At 36.3% G+C, this 22468-nt stretch overlaps 1 protein-coding gene across 4 annotated transcripts in view; it reads left to right on the top strand.

Moving 5' to 3' along the window:
- Positions 1 to 22468, top strand: part of LOC308199428 (uncharacterized protein) — a 95942-nt gene that overhangs the window by 46761 nt on the left and 26713 nt on the right. The window contains exons 2-4 of one of the 4 annotated variants that reach the window (XM_080603581.1): positions 8059 to 8079; positions 20491 to 20635; positions 22164 to 22304. The exons of 1 other annotated variant lie outside the window; for it this stretch is intronic. In XM_080603581.1, the coding sequence (XP_080459707.1) occupies positions 20527 to 20635; positions 22164 to 22304 (250 nt within the window). In that variant the 5' untranslated portion in view covers positions 8059 to 8079; positions 20491 to 20526. The remainder of the gene's footprint in view (positions 1 to 8058; positions 8080 to 20490; positions 20636 to 22163; positions 22305 to 22468) is intronic. 2 more of the 4 variants (XM_080603582.1, XM_080603583.1) reach the window with 2 other exon arrangements.

Raw genomic sequence — 22468 nt, 5'->3', positions numbered from 1 at the left:
TATAGAAACTGCCATCCCTGAAAATAAGATTGCCCTCACCTCTGTATGTGGCATCTCCAGTCAAGTGTGAAGCCATATCGTTAGTTTAAATGATTTTAATAGGTTGTTATCTCTGATAAATAGCAGAGGCTGGAAGAAAATTTATTTCCAATTGGAAATATTAATTTGTTGATGCATTCATATACATGATCTGACTCCCAAAAGCTTTTATTACAGCATTTAATTTGCATAAATTACATACTTAAGTTAAAAATATGTTTGGGTTTGCATTCATTTGTGACAGAAGCAATCTATTTTAATTTTTGCAGCTTACTGTTTGTTGTGTGCTATGTTTCTTTGAAGATGGATTGACCTGGCAAAGGGACAGATCCCCTTTTTGCCCTGCCAGGCATCTTTGGACAAGTGGAAGATGTTGGAGGAAGGAGGAGAGCTTGCTCTTCCCTGATCTTCCCAAAATGTCCAGGACTGCCTCAGCTGTCATGGAAAAGTTAAGCAGAGTGAAAGCATGTAGCAGACACATAGGAGGTTGGAAAAGAAAGACTTTTCTCATGCTAGAAAGAACAAGGTTAAATTTAACACAACTCAGAAAGCCCCAGGAAGATTGCTGGGATGGGGATGTGCCTGGGAATAAGAATGTCCCTACAGAGCTGCATCAAACAAACAGGAGACTTATTCATAAACCTTTTTTTAACTCTCTTTTCATTAGCACCTCTGGGTTTTCTCTACTTAAGAATGTTTTGATTCTGATTTTTGTTCTTCCACAACCTGACTATTGAAATTCCAGACTCTTCTGTGCCTTGGGGGGAATTAACCTTCAAGAAAGCTGCAGACAGACAGATACTACTTCAAGGACTGTCACACTTGAGGGGTCCTCTCACACTCCTGTATCAGCTAAATAGTATGGTTGTGTGGAGAGGGTAAGAAAAGACCAAATAAATAAATAAATAAATAAATAAAATAAAGAATCCTACAATAATTTCTCTTTCTGGTGATAATTCTTAAATTGTTTAACACCAGTTAGTCATTGTCCAAGGAGGATTCTTGTTATGGACAGACACAAACCACAGAATCAACTCAGTAACTCAGCAATGTTACTTCATTTGGCCAAGATTCATACAAGGTGTAAGAAAAAAAAATCTCAATAATTTTTTTCAGACAGGATCTTCTGTGAAGTTATTCATGATTGCAATGGCAGGCGTCCTGCCAATTAGGAGCACATTATGGTAAACATATCATAACCTTTTATTCCCTATTACCCAACACCTGATCATCACCTCCCCTATTTCCTCATTGGCTGAGTACTACAGGTTCACAAGCTACTTGATGCAATTTTTTTTGATCAACCATTTAATTTCTCCTTTTTCCTTTTTTTTTTTCCTCCTTTCTTATGTTTAGAGAAATTGTGATTTTTTTTTTTTAATTTTTTTTAATTTTTCTCGCACTGCTTGTCCTGTTTTTCTCAGTCTTCTACCTTATTTTGGAACAGTGAGGCCTTCTACTGTCCACTTATCTACTTAGCATTTCTCTTCATTATAACTACACAACTACCTTTGAATACAGAAGGTTAGTTTCCTACCACAAAAACACACTCTACTTCAAAAACATGTTCGACTACAAAAACACAACTTAGTTTTTCACAAGGTTACTCTTTTCAGCGTTAGAAGCTGAATTCCAGTAGTCTCTACATATATGTACCGTATGAAAGAAGAGACAAACTCTTATTTTGATAATTCACAAAGAACTCAAGGTATTTCATAAGTGCATCCTTTATAAATTTATATGATACCTTGAGGAAGTTCAACTTACTATAGTCTTATTGCAGAGCAAGAGGAATGAGTCACCTTATCTCCCAACAATACCGCTGGGCAACATATAAACTTATATTGGATTCTCTATATTTGGCTACTGATATTGCTCACAACAGTCACCACTGGGAAAGTAATTTCATTAATGACCTTCCTGTAAAAAAAGATAATCTTCTTTGATTTTGCTGAGAATAAATACTAATATACTTCAGTTGAGGGGATTTTCCTGACCTAATTCTTTGCCATTAATTTAGTTGCTGCCTGTATATTTTCCTTATAGTATTTATCACCTTGTGATATTTATCACCAAGTGTTATTACCAGCTTTATGCCAAAAATCATTAAGTTCCTAATTCTTGGTAATTTTGCTTTTCTATTGTATCAACACTTACGTTTGGATTTTTAATTGTATGATACAGTGTATAAATATCCTCAACAGTCAAACTACTTATGCTAATGAGTCACTACACTCTACTTCCCCAAAATTGTTTTATTCATTCATTGGATTCATGGGATTATTTTATTTTCTTTTTAGATTAAATGAATTTGAAATATGAGGCTGTTCATAGAATTAATTAGTGCCTTTTGCTATTTTTATTTTCCTCTTGGAAGATTCTGTAGCCTTTTCTCTAACACATAATATATACTACCAAATAATGATACTTAATTCTAATATCAGTAAATAAGAAGAAATTTCCCTGTTATTTGTTTTCAAATTAAAGTTGTATATTTTCTTACATTATTATTGGGAATATAGAAGTTCAGGTCTTGATAAGTGACCATGGTTTGACAGGGCTCCATTTTAGGACCAGTCCTCTTCAATGTTTTCATAAACAATTTAGGATTAGATTTTTTTTTTTGAGCAAATTCATGGACAATACCAAACTAAGTGGAGCTGTTGACTCTGTCGAGGGTGGTGAGGCCTTACAGAGAGATCTTGACAAACTAGAGAGCTGGGCAGTCTCCAACAATATGAAGTTTAACAAGAGCAAGTGCTGGATTATACACCTGGAAAGGGGCAACCCTGGCTATACGTAAAGACTGGGGGACGAGATGCTGGAGAGCAGCTCCTCAGAAAGGGATCTGGGGGTTTTGATCAACAGCAAGTTTAACACGAACCAGCAATGTGCCTTGGCACCCAGGAGGGCCAGCCATATCCTGGGTTACATCAAGAATGGCATTGCTAGCCGGTCAAGGAAGCTATTGGGAAGCTATTGTCCCGCTCTATTTTGTGTTGGAGCAGCTTCACCTCGAGTGCTGTGTGCAGTTTTGGACACAACAGTGTAAGAAATATAAAACTGTTAGAGAGTGTCCAAAGGAGTTCCAAAGATTCTGGAGGGTTTGGAGAGCAAGACATGAGGAGCAGCTGAAGTCACTTGACTTGTTCAGCCTGGAGAAGAGAAGACTGAGGTGAACCTCATCACGGCCTACAGCTTCCTCATGAGGGGAGCGTAGGGGCAGTTGCTGATCTCTTCTATCTGGTGACCAGCGATAGACCTAATAAGACCTGAGGGATGTATGTAGTATGTAACAGTATAGAGCTGTGGCAGGGGAGGTTCAGGCTGGGTGTCAGGAAAAAGTTATTCACCAAGACGGTGTTTGGGCACTGGAACAGGCTTCCCAGGGCACTGATCATGGCACCTAGTCTGCCAGAGTTCAAGAAGTGTTTACATCACTCTCAGACACATGGTCTTATTATTTGTGTGATCCAACTCAGGAGCTGGACTTAATTATCCTTGTGGGTCCCTTCCAACTCAGGATATTCTACGATTCTATGATAAATATGTATTATCCCACTACCTTAAGAAATTGCAATGACTACACTGGAAAACATAATTGTGTGAAAGAGGTGACGAATTCTTAAGAGAAGTTTTTTCTTTTTATTCATTAGATATTGAAGAAGAGCTCTATATAATCACAATAAATATAGAATAAAATATCTTCTTTAAATTTTAAATTAAGACTACCTGCAGTGTATGGTATTGGGATTTTATGAAATCTGAGTGAACAGGAAAAAGTAAAGGTGAGTCCTTTTAATAGCCCAGTTGTTTTGGAAAAAAAAAAAAAAAACTGTACTCATGAATATTGGTTGAGTATTTCTAGTATCATAGTTCAGCTCAGCTAGCATTGCAATTTTCTCTTTGTCCACTGCATTATGTGTTCTGAGAAATAAAAGCAGAATATTTTAATGAGAAGGCCATAATGGGAGAGACTGTATCTCTGATGAATGATTTTATTCTTTTATCAATTTACTTATAAAGTAACATTAAATGAAATACTAATGATATTAATTTATATAAAGGTATAGTTATACCCAGGATATTTCATGACATAGTCTTCAAAATACCAAAATACCGAGATGTGAAAAAAAAAAAGAAAAAGAAAGAAAAAGGAAAGAAAAGAAAAAAAAAAAGAAACACATAAAAATATATATTTTCAGGTTTTGTTATCATTGTACATGTACATTGAACATGTAGTAGCTTTGTTTACATTTTTTTCTGAGACTTAAGCCTAACCAGTTAAGCTATCAGGGAAAACTGTGTCTTGTAACTATCTTCTAACACAAATTTTGTTGTCATCATTTTTATTTAAATTTATCACATAACTCTACATTTTTTAATGACTTGATTTGTGTGTGTGCATGTGCGTTTGTGCTTTTTTTTCCCCATTGCTGAATTTTCCCCATTGCGCTGGTGTCATAGAAGACGAATGCTATTTAAATGATTAAAAGTCAAAAGAAGGTTAAACATTTTTCTATCATGTGAGAACTAGTTACTTAAGTGGTCTGATGAATAATTTAATGCATGTGTAACTGCTTTTAGCTTTTGCACTGGAAAAAATATGGTTACATACTCATAATTTTATGGTTTTCAGTAACTTCACCTAGGCAAAAAAGCTTGCAAAATGCATAACCTTTGCATATATTAACAGGGATTTCAATCCTATACAACGTTACATAAAACAGTATCTTTTTTTTTTTTTCACGTTTCTTTTTCATAACAAGAAATGGGTGCATTAAATGAAAATGTTCAAATTTTCTATGAAATTGAGATAAGAATGGAGAGATAGAAATAAATTTCTTCCTCCTATTTTTATTCTTAAAATTATAAAATAACTTCTTATTTTTGATTTATTATAGTAATTATATTTTTTTTCAGAGAATAATAGTTTTGATACCCATTTTTACCCTGCACCCAGGGTACCAAATTTTTGTAATCCATTCTTATAGCTTAAGTTAATCTTTACAATGGATTTATTATTAGAATGCAGAACATGGAGTAAATGGTTTGTGTGAGATCTGTCCTTAAAACTACTAGCTGAAATCCAGAAAACAACTAAGTTTAAAATTTCAGTATAGTTGTCCCTTATCGGGAAACTACCAATTAGATTCAATGAGATTTAAAACGAATGAAATAAAATATTTTAGTACAGTAGGAAAAAGAAACAAAACATCAAAAACATCTATTGATTTTCTTGATAGAAACTCATAACTTATTGTCAAAAAAAAAAAATCCCTGGGAAAATAATTCCATTACTTGTCTAACCAGATAACAATCAAGAATATACTTGTTACTAAGACACAGAAATAGCAGTGTTAATGCTTTATATGGTAAACCTATTTCTAATTTCCTTGTAGTATAATACCATAATGAATGTTTTGAAACTTTTTCCTGTTGGTTTCATCAGGTACATGTGTTTCTCTATAGCACAACCACTGCAGTCTAACAGGAGTGGAGAATTTTGAGTCTGCTGTGCAACCCAGTCAAGGGAATAGCTCTCATTCATGTTAATGACAATTCAGTGTATGCTGCAGAAATTTACTGTAAGGAAGAGATGAACAGTCCATCTGAATATACCTGACAGTGGCAGTACACCTCACAGTAGTTTTAATTTGATGTTAAAGCTACCGTGACACAAACAACCCCAAAAGTATTCCATCAAGTAACCCATCAACATAGCACAGAGGAATTATCTTCTTTGGTTCACTCTGTTTATCACAATTTCTCTGGGTTGTCTCATGAATTTTCTGTCTGGAAAGAAATGCAAGAAATTCCCTGAGGAACCTGATGCCAATGTTAATGCAGGACCTTGAAGTCTAAAATTGTTCACAGTCCAAATTTGTTTACAGTTACAGGCGAAAAGGCCATTTGGCACAACATGCCTTCACTTTAAGGTTTATTCATCTCAGCCTCCTACCTACTTCTCTGCATTCTTCAATTAATTCCCTGTACAAATAACCAGTTGTCTTGAACTCATTTATTATTATTTGCTTTAATGGCTTTATGGAATCACTTTGCATATATTAACGGAAGAGAGTAAATATGAACATTTTAAGAATAGCATGCTGTTTTGGCTGCAGAAAGCTGTTATTTTAATGGAAGTCTTGCTGTTATAGCCACATGAATCATTGTCACATTGCAGGGCCTTCAATGATCTCTCTTAAACAAACAGAGGTATCTGTATCTCCTGGCTTGTAGGACAGATTCACTAATTTTTATCTTCTTTTTTTATATATATAGAAACCTGAAATAATCTCCATCTACAACATGAGAACCCTTAGTTAAAAGCTTATTAATTGATTATCTCCCTAATTAGTGTGTGATTACTGTTGTACAGCTTCAAATTAATTTTAAACTACTTAATTTTTTTTTTTAAGCGCAGATTGCATCTATAGCAATTCTGAATGCAAATATAATAACAAGAGATATGAATGCCAATTACCAGTTTAATTAGCCTTTCAGCACAGTAATAAATGTAGATATAACACATTGTGCATCAAAATGTTCAAGTTTTGTGTTTTGGTAAAGATACGAATCAGTAAGTATAATAGATATTATATGAAGCAGAAGATTATGTCAAATTTGTCTGGTGTCCATATCAGTGTTCTGTCAGTTGTTTGCTTGTTGGCTTCATTGCACTGAGGGTAATGCCCACATGTACAGAATCTTAATATAGACATTAATTACTTTTTGAATCAGACTTAGGAGCAAACTTCAGCATTCTTATTAAAGATTTGCCTCAAAAGAAAAGAAAATATTCGCAATAAACTGACTGCATGAGCACTCCTTAAAAAAAAAAAAAAAAAAAAAGTAAAAATTTAACAACTTCCTTTCATACTGGGATACACTTCTTAGATGATGAACTTTGTGGGTATATGTAGACTTTAGGATAAAGTCTAATTGCCTAAGAGAAAGGAATTGTTAATTCAGAAGATAACAGATGTTCAGCTAAAGAATCATCCCAGAGGCTTGAGGAAAGACTTCCTGTTAAATCTCAGCATTTATAAACTCCGTGTCACTTAAATTTGGTAGTTTATCATCTTCAGAAATACACAGAGTTTTATTGGGAAAAAAAAAAAAAAAGTTTCCATAAGAAGTTTGGCATTTTTACAGGAATTTCCCTGTCTAAAGGAAGTAAAAATACACTGCCTGAAATTAGTTTTGTTGGAGCCTGGCTTCATCATCTAGCCTTCTAATATTTAGGTTAACAATTCCCATCCTGCATTTTAGATGGAGACCCACATACAAATATTTAACAGAACATCACAGAAAGATGTGTTAGTGAGCAGGGATGCAGTAGTCTGTGGTGCAAAACCATAACATACATCACAATTGTCATTTTGTTGCATAATTTTTGCTACCACATTAAAAGAAAAAAAAAAATGTATCTTGAGATACATGAAATGCTGATGCCTGTGTCAGGAGGGAAATATCCTTATGGTTAAGGTACCAGTGCTGTGCTTGTGCTTGCAAGGCATGATCTCTTGCTCATGGGAGCCATCAGGAAAAAAATGTTGAGGGGCAAATGTTCTGGAGGGTAGCAGTACTCTGCAGCTGTGCTAGAAGCATGATGCGGGTGGGCCTGGGGATCTCTTTGGTTCTGACAGGCTCACAAACTGTTGGTGATCCATTATCACAAAGTATCATCACTCTCTCTCATTTCTTTAATTAGCAACTTTTCTTTTTTTCACCTGTAATCCCTGTTCTGGACAAAATCCAAGACACCATACTGTGAACAGTTACAAGATGTTGTTTCTGCTTGTGCTTTGTTAGCACTGCTGTAACAAAAATATACCAGTATTTCTAATGTTATGACTTATTTTTAGATATGCTACCATTCAGTTCTTGCAGGCCTTTAAGATCTATTCAACAGTTAAAGGGAAAGTAGCTATATGAAATAGCTAAGAAAAATAGAGCAATGTTTGAATGATACATCATAGTAATCTGTGTGCATGTTCTCCTCTTGTTTTACAGTTTGTCCAATGAAAAAAAAAGGTAAAAAATACTTTTTTTTTTTTTAATAATCTCATTCTAAGTAGTACAATGCAGTGTATAAACAGTACATTGGGACAATCTAGTTAATGTTATTCATGTGATTTTTTTTCTATTACATGATCTATGCTGTTGTGGAAGATGAGCTGAATCTCTGCTCCTCTAAGGCTCATTTTTATTGTTTTGTAGGGAGATTTTCAGCCAGTGGAAATTTGTATGACCACATAGAAGTTCCCTGAATTTTGGTAGTTTGCCCCCTGTATGAGTGTAAATGTGTTTTTTTTGTTTGTCTGTTATGATTTTCCATTTGTATACATGGTAACTACAGCTAATGAAAGACCACTTAAAATCGTCAGGATGGTGTGAATCTTAGCATTGCCAAGAATCAGGCTTACTGTGCTAAATTCTTTTTAATTCATGTTTACATTTGCATTTAAAAAATAATTAAAACAGGTAAAAAATATCTTAAAAATCTGTACAAAAATTTTGTGTATCTATATCTTTTTTTTTTTAGCAAGTTTTTATTTATGATTTCTGGAAAATATTTACTATCTATTAGCTATGTTTTAGTTTTTGCTATGCCAGCGCTGTTGGTTTAGTTCTTTTCACACCAAACATTGTTGTTCCAGACATCAGCATAAATAAAAAGGTTACTACTGGTAACCTTGTGAAGCACCTTAGTGAACATCTTCAGAAAAGAAAGTGGGTTAATTTACAATCATTAATCTAATGAAGTATATGACAATTACAAAGAATACAAGTGTAAGTCTATATTTATTATCTTTAATATTAAAAATCCCAAGATACTCAACTACCAATACATATATTCTGTAACTGAATGCTTATGTAAGTTCAATAGCCTATTTTGTAAAGCTTTTTGTCTCAGAAAGATATAGATGATGATAGTTGGTACTAAGTTTTCAGATCAGCATTTACAAGGCATTTCTTAAACCTTTCTTGCCATTTTCTGTCTACTCAATTGGAAAAATCTGTCCTGAGTGTAACTGAAAATTGCACCAGATTGTCATTGAGTGATTTGCAGAAGTATGCTTTGATTATAGTCCCAGTCAGTTTTATACTTTATTGGTCATCATACTGCACTGGGAAAAAATAAATAATTCATCAGTTGTGGACAAACAGATAATTGATGTAGTTAATTCAAAAAAAAAAAAATCTATTTCTTTAGGTGATCTTCTGCAAGGTTAGAAAAAATCAATACCATAAATCATGTTTCAATGGAAATATGATGACTTTACAAGGTCTGGTAAACTGTATCCAAATGTTTATTTTTCTTTGTCAATATAACTTTCCTGCAGTAGGTAAAAACAGCATCTGAACGGCACATATATATAATTCTTACTCACATTCCATACCCCTCCTACTAACTTAATAATTAATAATAATAATAATAAAGTAAGAGAATAAAATGAATATTATGAATGAATATGAGGCGGGAGAGGTTAGGCTAGACATCAGGAAGAGGTTCTTCACTGAGAGGGTTGTCTCACACAGGCTCCCCAGGGAAGCAGTCACTGCACCAAGCCTGTTGGAGTTTAAGAAGCATTTGGACTGTGCGCTTAGTCACATGGTCTGAATTTTTGGGTAGACCTGTGTGGTGCCAGGAGTTGGACTCAATGATCCTTATGGGTCCCTTCCAACTCGGGATATTCTACGATTCTGTGATTCTGTGATTATTTTAAGAGAACTAGCCTTGGAAATGTTGGATAAATAGTCTCATATGTCATTCTCTTTGTATATATAGTTCATATAACCTGTCATCCTCACAAACCAAACAAGACTTTATAGATGTCTTGGGTATTGTCAAGCCACATCATCACTGAGATATGCTTGTTTTAGGATGCTGTAGCAGATATCAGACAATTTGACTTATCAAGGTCTCTGTATCAATAACAAACCAACTCTCAGAATAACCTTAGTTATTATAACCTTAGTGAGGAGGGGAGGGGAGGGGAGGGGAGGGGAGGGGAGGGGAGGGGAGGGGAGAGGAGAGGAGAGGAGAGGAGAGGAGAGGAGAGGAGAGGAGAGGAGAGGAGAGGAGAGGAGAGGAGAGGAGAGGAGAGGAGAGGAGAGGAGAGGAGAGGAGAGGAGAGGAGAGGAGAGGAGAGGAGAGGTGAAAAGAAAAAGAGGTGGGGAGGGGAGGGGAGGGGAGGGGAAACAGATAGTGGAAACTATGACAGAAAAAAAATGCAATATCAAGCGATCAGATAAACAAAAATATTATTGAGAAAAAAGGCATAAAATGGCCAAATATTTAGATCTATGTCATAAGTCTGGCAAGAAAATAGTTGCAGAAAAAAATGTTCCACAGCTACAGTTTAAAAGATCATTCAGATTAAAAATCAGCAAATACCTGAAGAGGAGGTATTACAGATCCAGTGCCAAAAAATGTAGGTGCTTTTAAAGTGACAAATGTGGTTAGATGTTAATGGTATTGATTAAAATGAAAATGGGGAAACATTAATATTTCTCTTGGTAATAAATAAATAAATAAATAATAATACTGCAAGAAACTTTAATGGAAGACCTGGGATGTAAATTAATGGCATAAAAATAGTGTATACGTTAAGGAAATAAATACAATGTTATTTCATCCCTTCTTTTAGCATTCAGCATTTCCCAGACATTAGGACTAAAAATCTGTCCAAGCATTTGGTACACTGGCTTCATTTTTGTTTAGTAATTTTCACAGGAACATATGCAGAAATTCTGTTAGTATAAATAAGTTAATATGAATTAGTCTTTTTGCTTCCTTTAGGATGATAACATTCTTATGCAGCTGGATAACATTAAGGGAAATGATGAGAAGCTTTTCCCTTTTCTGTTTATTGGCAAAAATCTCTTCATATAAATTTAAATAAACCCAGAAAACAAATGTGTTTTTATATTAATGCACAAATTAAACTCTAAGGTAATCATTACAAATAAACTCACCATTTGGCCATTATAAAAGAAAGCACTTTTTTTTTTTATTATTAAGAACAAATTTCTTATATCAGAAGGAACTAAACATGTTTAAATAAATTAGCATAAATAAGCTAAATGTGTGTGGTTTGTTTGTTTGTTTCTGGTGGATGGGGACATGGACTAAAATCCTTGAGAAACTACAAATTAGAGCAAAACCTTCAAGTGTAGGAGACATACCAAATCCTGAAATTCCAGTCTAAAAGAAGATATGGTTGTTGATCCTGACTAAGTAATTGCAGATGTCACTGCCTGCTTCTCGAACATCAAATGCCCACTTCATAAGGGAGAAACTATTAAGTAGTTACCAGCACTCTTTTCAAAGATACACGCAAGAAGTTCAAAATTGGAAGAAGTGCTTGGCATTGGCAAGTTGGCATTGGCTATCTGCTATCTGTAGAGCTTTCAAATATATATTTGTGCTGAGTCTGGCTGGGATGGAGTTAACTTTCCCTGCAGCAGCCCATACAGTGCTGTGCTCTGTACTCGCTAGAACAACACTGGTATCACACCAGTGTTGCGTCTATTGCTGCATAATGCTGGCACCACATCAGGACTCCCTCCAAGCCGCCAAGAGCCAGCAGGCTGGGGGTGGACAAGTGATGGGGAGGGGATATAACCACGGCATCTGACCTAAACCGACCAAAGGGATATTCCATACCACATGATGTCACACTCAGCAATAAAAAGAGGGGCTCTTGGGGGGGAGGGAGCTGTCCTCCCAGACAACCGTTTTGCATTTTGAGGCCCTGCTTCCCAGGATGTGGTCTAACATCGCTCGTTGATGGGAAGTAGAGAATAACTTTTTTTTTTTTTGTCTTTTTCCCTCTCCCTTTTCCCTACAATTAAATCATTCTTATCTCAACCCTTGAGTTCTTTGTGTCATATTTTCTCCCCCTTCCTCTTTGAGGAGGGGGGAGTGAGAGAGTGGCCATGGTGGAAGTTGGCTGCCCACCCGAGTAAAACCACCACGATATTATAACCCTGACAAATATATTGTGATGTTATTTACTTACTAAGGACTCACATCTGTTTTTCCTTTCTTCCTCCCAATAATGTAATTGTCCCATGTTATGTGAGAACCTTCAAGAGAAGGTACCTTCTGTCCTCAAATGATAAGCATTCTGAAGCTCGGCAGGTACTGTTCACTTCATATACATGTTATAACATGTTATAACATGTATACATGTTATATATATGTTATAATACATGTTATAACTTTCGAAGTCCATGAGCTAATTATAGAGTCATAGAAACACTTAGGTTGGAAAAGACCTCTAAGATCATCAATTCCAACCCTTAACCTAGCACTACCAAGTCTACCATTAAACCACGTCCTTAAGCACCACAGATAACCATTTTTTGAATACCTCCAGGGACAGTGACTCAACTACTTCCCTGAGCAGCCTGTTCCAATAGTTCACAAACCTTTCAGTGAAGAAATTTTTCATAATATCCAACCTAAACTTCCCCTGGTGAAACTTGAGGCTGTTTCATCCTGTCCTATCTCTTGTCGGAGAAGAGACCAACCCCTGACATGTTACAATCTCCGTTGAGGTAGTTGTGGAGAGGAATAAGTTCTCCCCTGAGCCTCCTTTTGTGTAGGCTAAACAGGCACAGTCTCTTCTCATCAGTCTTCTTCTCCAGGCCCTTCACCAGCTCTGTTGCCCTGCTTTGGACATGCTCCAGCACCTCCACGTCCTTCTAGTAGTGAGGGTCCCAAAACTGAGCACACTATTCAAGGTGTGGCCTCATGTGGCCTCACCAGAGCCGAGTACAGAGGGACAAGCACTTCCCTAGTCCTGCTGGCCACACTATTTCTGATCAAAACCAGGTTGCTGTTGGCCTTCTTGGCCACCTGAGCTCACTGCTGGCTTATATTCAGACAGTTATCAACCAATACTCCCAATACTCCCAGGTCCCTTCCTGATGGGTAGCTTTCCAGACACTCTTCCCTCAGACTGTAGGGAATGAATCACTTCTGTGATGAAATTAGCAAAGTTCCTGTGTAATAGCTGTCCTCTAAAGTCACTTCTTGTTTCACCTGTGTGAAGTTCAATTAGTAGGTGTCATCTGTAATCACACATTGAAGTGTCTCTCAATTGCATGTAAATTTTGGACTGCAAAAGCAGGAAATATATGCTGTGTATAACTGTGTTCAAAGATATCCTCCAATGCCTATTTCCTGACAATGACAAAACATTATACGGTGTTTATGAGATTTATTTTTTTCCCCCCCATTTGAGAAAAGCAAGAAAATGCCTGTGGAGAGACACAAAAGCCCAATACTAGAGAAGTGATGAAGATCCCTGTAGGAATGTTGGATAGTATAGAGAATGAAAGTTCTTTCCTTTTCTTTTTTCATACCCCCATACTTTGGGGAATGAAAGATCAGATCTCCAAGTGGATATGAGGGATATGAGAAAAGTTTTTAATCAGCTAAAGCCACTTTGAAAAAAAAAAATCACATCAGCTAGAATATTTTTATTTAAGGACCAGCAGATGTGGAAGAAGCAGGAGAAAAATAATTGGGTCTAGAGCACTAGAGATGCAGTTTTGCTGACAGTCATTTTAAGGATAAGGAGTTGTCTTAGAGAGGCTGAAGAAGTCCAGATTTCTGGGAAATGGCAAGAATTGAACTTGCAGAGTAGAATATGATGCTGAAGTATCTGAGAAGAAACTGTGGATTGCTGTGTGCAAACAAAAACCAACACTTATGGAAGTTTTGCTTAACCTTTCATGAAAACATGTTGCTTACAGAAGCACAGAATCATCTGTTATTGAGCAGACAAATTCAAGTAGGCCTGTGGGTTCTTACTTTGGAGTACAATGTCATTCTAAACAGAATGTGCATAAACTAAAGTAAAAAATTGAATGGGAGATTAAGAAATAATTAAAAACAGAAAAAAAAAATAAAAAGCTGTAACAATGGTTGCACAGGCAGAAGTTCAGAAACTTGTATTTCTCCTTCTCTAAATGTATTATTTTTATCTGACCTATTTCTCAGCAATTACCCTACTCCTGAACAGTTCTGCTTAAGGAGATTGCTATACTGCAAGAGATGTTTCTTAAATAAAATCAAATTAATACAAGCCAGCAAACAGGAACTGAAAGAGTATGTTAATTTCTCTTCTTTGTTATGATGTGGCAGACATACCACAATAATATTGAATCATATTCTAAACTGACAGATAAGTAAACAATATGAGAATTAGACCTATAAAATCTAAGCAAAATCTCAACTTTTCCAGCAGCTGGCGTACAGCGGCCTCCACTGCTTTTTCCTTTCCTGTCGCAGTTACTGTTATAATTTTCTGCCAAGAACTGAGTTGAGTACATTGCAGCCAGCATTCTCCCTGTAGGCATTAAGCAGTTTACCTGAATGATGTACATTGCTTTTGCCAGTTTAAGGCTTTGAGCCTGAAATGTTTTTCCTCCATGTCTGGTGGCTTTCACAAAAGCTTAATGTGCTTGCAGCTGCACCAGGAGGCTGGCTCCCCTGCATCTGGGGCCCAGAAATCACAGCTGGGTGAAGTGGCATGTTTCATAAACAATTAGTTGGGGGATTGTTTTCTTAAAGCCTTCATCCCCTCAGCTATACCGAGATCGGAAAATAATGAAATGCCTTCCTATGAAAGAAAAAATATTCTGGAACCTGATTAAGCAGGTGTGTCAGCTTTGTAACAGGTCACAGCAACATTCACTTCCACAGCACTAGGAACAGTCATTAAGCTACATGAAGAACTTTAAACATACCTGGTAGCCTGTTTGACATGAGCTAGTACCTGTGCTCCAGCTGCTGCTGAGAAGAAATCCACTCAATGTAAATGTAGAAACCCCCATGACAGAGTTTGGGTCCTATGGTTAGCTCTAGTCACTGTATTGAGCTACTCTGGCTACAAAGGAAGAACTGAGCCATGGATGGGGAGCACAGTGAAAATAACTCCAGACAAATAGTCATAGCAGTGGCAGAGAACTAAAGTACACTTGAAAATGTCAGCTGTCATGGAAGTACTTGATGGCTATTTTCCAGACATATCTATTCTGTTCATTTGGAGGTTGTGATTTGTAGAACTATTTAAACAAATATCTAAAAGAAAGATTCATCAGTGCAGAAGGGTAAAGTTTTCACATTAACAGAAATCTTTAAAATGGTAATAATAGTAGGGTATGAATATAGTGGCTACCATTACCATGGTAAAAGTTAATAACAGGGGAAAAAAAGTAAAAGTTGAGAAGTAGATAAGCTGAAAGCAACAGAGATGGTTAGTGCGAGAGCCAGGGTGGATGTACATTTTTGTCTAAATATATACTTATCAACAACATTTAGTTGTATCTTGAATCATATTTTGTTTGACATCAATCCCACACAGAATTCTGTTATTAAGTACATGTATTAGGTACATTATTAAGTACATTCTATTATTAAGTACATTATTATTCTGTTAATTAAGTACATGTTTTACATAAAGTGTAGGGGTAGTCCTGCTTCAGAAGACTTTATCCAATTGAAAGCCATGCATATCTGAAAACATTTGTTCTAAATATAGAAATTCACTAAGTGTTTTCAGGCATGAGATGTTTTTGTAATTAAATGAAGTGATGCCATTTCCATTTTATGTTATACAACTAGCATAATAAAAGATTAGGAGAATGATGTAAATAATTATGAATTTTGAGCACTCAGATGTACAAGGTGAAATTCTAAACCCAGGGAAATTTGTGTAAAGTTCATCACTCAGTGGAACAGATTCACTAACCTTTTCTGTTCTCTTTATCAAGAAATGTGATCCAACATATGGTAGTAATAGTTCTGGAGACCCAAGCTTGACTATGCTATCGTTGTAAAGTAAATTTTCTTTTTTAATTTAATCACAGTGTATGTTTATCAAAAACAATTTTCAACATTCTCATAGATATGAAATATCAATATTGAACAGAAATCTAAAATTGATCTTTTAGAGCTCTGTTATATCTATTCTTTGTGATTTTTTTTTTTTATACTATATGCTGTATAACAGCTGATTATCTTACTGACAAAGCATGCTGTCCTGCCTCTGGCATTACACAAGCAAAGAAAAACAAATTTATTTCTGTTTATTTTAGTAACAATATTTTCCACTATGAGCTTCACATTTTTTACTTCAGATAGTGATGTATAAAGCAGAAAAAAAAAACATTTGACTCTCAGATACTCAGCAGAGGTTATGCTGGCAGTAAACAAAATCTTTTTTTCAAGCACAGAATCATAGAATCGCAGAAACGTTAGGGTTGGAAAAGATATCCAAAATCATCTGATCCAACTATCCCACAACCATCGATACTACCCACTAAATCATGTCCCTAAGCACCATGTCCAACCTTTCCTCAAACATCCCCAGGCACAGTGACTCTGCCACCTCCCCGGGCAACCCTTTCCAATGCCTAATTACTCTTTCTAAGAATAAATGTCTCCTAATTTCCAACCTGAAACTCCCTTGGCACAACTTGAGGACATTCCCTCTTGTCCTATCACTAGTTAATTGTGAGAAGAGGCTGACCCACAGCTCCCAACAACTTCCTTTCAAGTCATTGTAGAGGGCAATAATGTCTCCCCTGAGCCTTCTCTTCTCCAGACTGAACAACCCCAGTTCCCTCAGTCACTCCCCATAAGACTTGTGTTTGTACTGGGTCAGGCTGGGATGATAACTTTCCCTGCAGCAGCCCATACAGTGCTGTGCTCTGCACTCGTAGCTAAAACCGCAATGGTATCACACCAGTGTTGTGTCTGCTGCTAAGCAGTGCTGGCACAGCATCAGGACTCTCTCTAACCCCCCTAGGGGTGGGCAAAGATGTGAGAAAAGAAACATCACCAGGGCAGCTGACCTAAACCAACCAAAGGGATATTCCATACCATATGATGTCACACTCAACAATAAAAGGTGGAAAAAGGAGGAAGAGGGGAGGGGTGGGCTCTTGTTGTGAAAACATCTGCCCTCCTCCCGAACACCGGCTACGTGCGTTGAGGCCCTGCTTCAAGGACGTGGTCAAGCATCGCTCATTTGTGGGAAGTAGAGAGTAATTTCTTTCCTCTGCACTTCCACATAGCCTTTACTGGTTTTGTTTAGTTTTCCCTTTCCCCCTCCCTTTTCCCCTTTCCTTTTTTCCCCCTTAGTTAAATTGTTAATTGTTTAGTTAAATTGTTTAGTTAAATTGTTTAATTAATATAATCTTTCCTTAATAATTATTTTTTTTTTCTTCCCTTTAATTAAGTCATCCTTATCTCAACCCGTGAGTTGTTCTTTCCTTTACTTCTTCCCCTCCTCATCTAAGGAGGGGGAGTGAGAGAGCGGTTGTGGTGTTCAGCTGCCTAGCACAGTAAAGCCACCACAGTGTTACAGACCCTTCACCAGCTCTGTTGACTTTCTCTGGATGTGCTCCAGAACTTCCATGTCCTTCTTGTACTGAGGGGCCCAAAACTGAACATGGTACTCAAGATGCGGCCTCACCAGAGCCGAGTAGAGGGGGACAATCACCTCCCTGATCCTGCTGGCTGCACTATTCCTGATACAAATCTGGATGCTATTGGCCTTCTTGGCCACCTTGTCACGCTGCTGGCTCACGTTCAGGTGAGCATTGACCAATACGTCCAGATCCCTTTCCTCTGCACAGCTTTCCAGCCACACTGCCCCAAGCCTGTAGCATTGCATGGGTTGATGTTATGAGCAAGTGCATACCCAGCACTTGATTTTGTTGAACTTCATCCCATTGGCCTCTTCCCATCAATCCAGCCTGTCCAGGTCCCTCTGCAGGGCCTTCCTACTGTCTGGCAAGTCGGCATTTCCCCCAGCTTGTTTTCATCTGTGGGAAGGAAGCTTGATGTGGAATTCATTCATGAAGAAAGAACCTGGAATATAGGTTGTTATCAATAAAACTGTAGTTCCCAAATACATTAAGGAATGTGAATGAAAGATGATAGGGAAATACTTGTAATTGCAAATCATCGATTCTATATGTTTTACCACTTCATTGTTTGCAAGTGTTCCGAACAAAAAAAAAAATAAAAAAAATAAAAATGTAGTATATAATTTATAATTTATAGTATAAGTATATTTCAGTTTCAAAGAAGAATATGGCAGTTGTGTAGATTTGTTTCTTCAGACTAAATATATATTAGAATTGTATCTGTTATTTACCTGCACTGGCTTTTAAAATGTGTAAGCTTTACCTAGTATGCTGTTTAATAGGTTCTTATTGATGAATTATGGTGGAAAAATAAAATATTTAAAGAAAAAAAGGAGAGTCAGTGGCAGCTAAAAAAATACTTGCAAAATGTTTCACACAAAAAATAAAACTGAGAGAATGGCAAAGAGTAAATAGTTATAATAGGCAATAGATATAATAATCTAACCCTCAGCGTCTACATTAAATGAACAGAAAAATATTCAATTTGGTATATAATGAAAATTGTATTTATATTTTAACAAGGTTTTCCATTAGAAAGATTTCTAAATGGAAGACATAATTCATCTAAAACTCTCGTGGTGTAGCACAAAGACAAGTATTTTTGGTATACAGGAAGCGTCTGTAAAAAATATAAATGATGAGGCAGCATAATTGTCATGAAGTTGTGAGCTTTCTCCATTACCACAGTTTTAAAATATTTGAAAGTTGGTTGGTTGGTTGGTTGTTTTTTTCCTGTTTGTCATTCAGTTTACAGTTTTTAAACAATCCTAAGTGGTAATTGTTCATTGTGCTATTATGCATGCCGATGGTTCCCATACAAAGCATGTGAGTTAAAGGATACATAGCTATTAATTTAAGAAATTATACAAGAGAAATTATTCCCACTTTGTTCCCTGCCTTGTAACTTTAACTTGAGCTTCATGGACACTCTACATAATGTTTTATATGTAAATATGTATATATGGTCCAGAAATAATTGACTGTTTTTGAGCTTCTGTTCTGCTCCTCACTTCATGAGAAATGTTTATTATTTGCTATATTTATTTTTTCTATGTGAGTCAACAAGTGAATTTGCTGTTTCAAAAATAAAATCTAGCAACAGGATCACTATCTTACCCAGGATACATGCATAGACAGGAAACTGTTTTCCCTCTAACAACTCAATTGAATGAAGATGTTGAAAGAACCCAAAATCCAAATTAAGTATTTAGAGAATAAATCAATATGTTTCCAAATCAATGCCAAAATCAATGTGTTTCTAAAGTAGACAAGACTTTGATGTGAAGGATCACAGTGAATAGTTTTTAAAATCTTGACAGTAAAACATGTTTGTCTGGCTTGATTTTTCACTTTTTTCATTGGGACTTTGACTAGGTGGCCCTACTTGAGCCAGGGGCTTGGAGCAGATGACTTCCAGTAGTACGTTCCAACCTAAATCATTCTGAAATCATGTTGTTTGCAAAAGGGAATTCACAGAATTATTGAATCATGGAATGGTTTGGGTTGGAAGGGAACTTAAAGATCATCTCTTTCCAATCCTTCTGCCATGGGCAGGGAAACCTCCCACTAGACCAGGTTGCCCAAAGCCCCATCCAAGGATAGGACATCCACAGTTTGTCTGGGCAACCTGTTCCAGTGCCTCACCACCCTTCTAGTAAATAATTTCTTCCTTATATCTAATCTAAATCCACCCTCTTTTTCTCTTCTCTTTTTTTCTCTCCCACAAACTTATTTTAAAGTTTCATGAATGTGTTTTTTCAGTACCTGAGTGGGAAAATTGCTTTCAAACTTTTTTTTTTTTTTCTTAACAAATGGAAGTGCCCTGAATTCATAATCACTCAACCAATAATTTGGTGATTAGGTCATTTATCTGGAATAGCTGAGGCTGGTTCACACTGAATATTTGACCTACAGTTTCCCATATATATAGCAAGTCCAGACTCTCATTCAATGTCTCCTTTGGACCCAGAAAATACTTTATAATGACAGTTTTATTACTTTATTATTCTTTCAATTGAAATACATTTTTAAGGGTTCGTTGTTTAAAGTCTCAGTCTGTTCTAATGTTTACCTAAAGCAAATCCATTATCTTATGCAGCATGAGGGCATGAGTACCTGAAAACAAATAGTTTATTTTTATCATTCTTCAGGCTAAGCTTGTCTTCAATGAATCTTCATATACAGGCTGAAGAAATGCTTAGTCTAATAAGCTCTTTAACATCTCTAAAAGAACTGTTCAGCCTTGGTGCACCTACCTAAATTTGGTCTTCTTTTTTCCTTTTCCCAAATTAGAATTCCTCTACCAACTCAGACTGCTACAATTCTGTCTGACCTTTTACATTACATCTGCTCTACCTGGCTGAACAGAGCAAAGAGAGAGTTGCTCCTGAACTCACTACATCATTCTAAAATACTGTTTTTATCAGCTTAATGTTGCAATAATTGATCTTTTTTCCTGTTTGTACCATGTCATTTCTGTGACTGCAGGACAACCCCCTTATTTCTCATTCCATTTCACTGAAAATGTTGCTGTTACAATATGAGTTATCTCTACTTTATGGCATTTATCATTCAGAAAGAAGTTCAGTATCTGAACTTTGCAGCCTCCAGCATGTTATCAGCTGCCATCCAGGTAGGTCAATCATTTATAACACATTTAACTCCAATCCTATATTTTCCTTCATAAGTTGCAAGGTCACCTTAAACCCTGGAGAAGGCCTAAAGAGCAGCAAAAGATGAATGAGCTAGGAAATGGAGTATTCAGTGTTGTTACAACCTGGTTTCTTCCAAGCAGAATGCTATCTAAAATACTAGCAATGTAACATAAAAAGGCAAGGCAATACAGCAAAATCCTGCACTGATCAGTCAGATCAGTCTCTGTCAGGATTCTTATTTAAAACACTAATAACGTATCATAACAAGGCAAAGTAATTCAGCAAAATCCTGCACTGGTCACTCAGATTCTTCTCTGACATGACTTTCATCTCTGGTTCCAGAAAATGCCACTGCTGTTTTGCCCTGGTCTTACCTAGGCCCACAGACCAGAAAGCAGCTCTCTCCCTGTGAGTTTCTTTCTATCTCTCTCCCACTTTTCTGGCTCCAACCTAGACTCTAAGGGTAAAGCCAACAGATCATTTATTCCTAATCTAATGAGGAAGCCAAATGTTATCCTCTTACTGCACTAAGGAAGTCACAAGAAGCATGCTGTTTTTTGTCTGAGTTTCAGGGAGCCGGTATTAAGTAAAGTCGTATTGACCAGTAAGGTAAATGTATTTATTATAGTTTCAGCCTCAATGCTCCTTTCAGTACTGGAGATGACAGTTTTGTGAACGTATGTACCTGTTCTGGAAAGTTGATAGTTTTGAAGTAGCAAATTTTCCATGAAACTATTTTCTCAAAACTATTGAGAGTAGGTTAATCTACAAAGGAGAGATCTTAACAAAGAACAGTATCTCAGCAGCACAATAGGAGATGAAATTCATTGTGACAGCTGCAAGGTAAGGCACACTGGAAGGAACAATTGATACATTGATGGGATCTAAATTAACTGTAAGTACTCAGGGAAAAACGTCCTGGCTGTCATTGTGAACAGCTCAGTGAAAGTCTCTGCCTGGTGTTCAGTAATGATTAAAAACCAAACAAGATGTTACAATGTGCTAAGGAGAGAACAGAAAATACTTTTGAAAACAGTATAAGGCCATTCTGTAAATCAGTGTGTGAGCTCACCTTGAACCACACACTCAATTTTATCACCTCATCTTGAAAAGGATGTATCAGAAATAAAGAACAGGAGCCCTGAAAGTCTGTCTTTTCAGGGAGATTGTTGGGTCAAATTCATTCTTTGATTTGTATTCTGTGTTGTCTCTTTGAAACCCAGTGGTTCTCTAGGTTATAAATCACTACAGATTATGACCTATTTAATTTAGTGAAGGGATACGGGAAAATGCTTATAATGAAGATATACAAAGTAGCGAATGACATACTGCAGACAGAGAAGTTTTTATTTCCCTTGCTGAGCAACCTTCACTCTGAAATGATCTTCAATGTATAAAAGCAAATACAAAAATAACATTTCTATATGTAAGTAGGCATCTGATACTTGTTTCTTATGAAATATATCAGCTTTCTCCAGATTTTCCGTCTTAAAATATCATTTCTAGGTGCAGAAAGAGAAGAGGATTTAAACTTCCAAAACACTATGACAAATCAGTTATGGAAAAATATGCCTCAAAAAGAAGGGCAACTCAGAACATGGCACAGAGAACTGCAGGACAAGTATATCGACATAATTAATGCAGAAGGTAAAAATAAAGTCAGGGTTCAAAGGAAAAAATATATTTATATATAAATATATATATATATCAAACAGAAGTTGATAAATAGGGTAATCTGGATTGGAGAAAATTCTGAGAAACTTGTTAGAGTCTTAGACAACATCATGCGCTAAAGCATGGAAAATCAATCC

The sequence above is a fragment of the Anser brachyrhynchus genome (genome assembly GCF_964034855.1).
Source record: "Anser brachyrhynchus genome assembly, chromosome: 8".
NCBI lineage: Eukaryota > Metazoa > Chordata > Aves > Anseriformes > Anatidae > Anser > Anser brachyrhynchus.
Note: the sequence above shows the minus strand (reverse complement) of the source record. Positions and strands in the feature narration are given on the sequence as shown.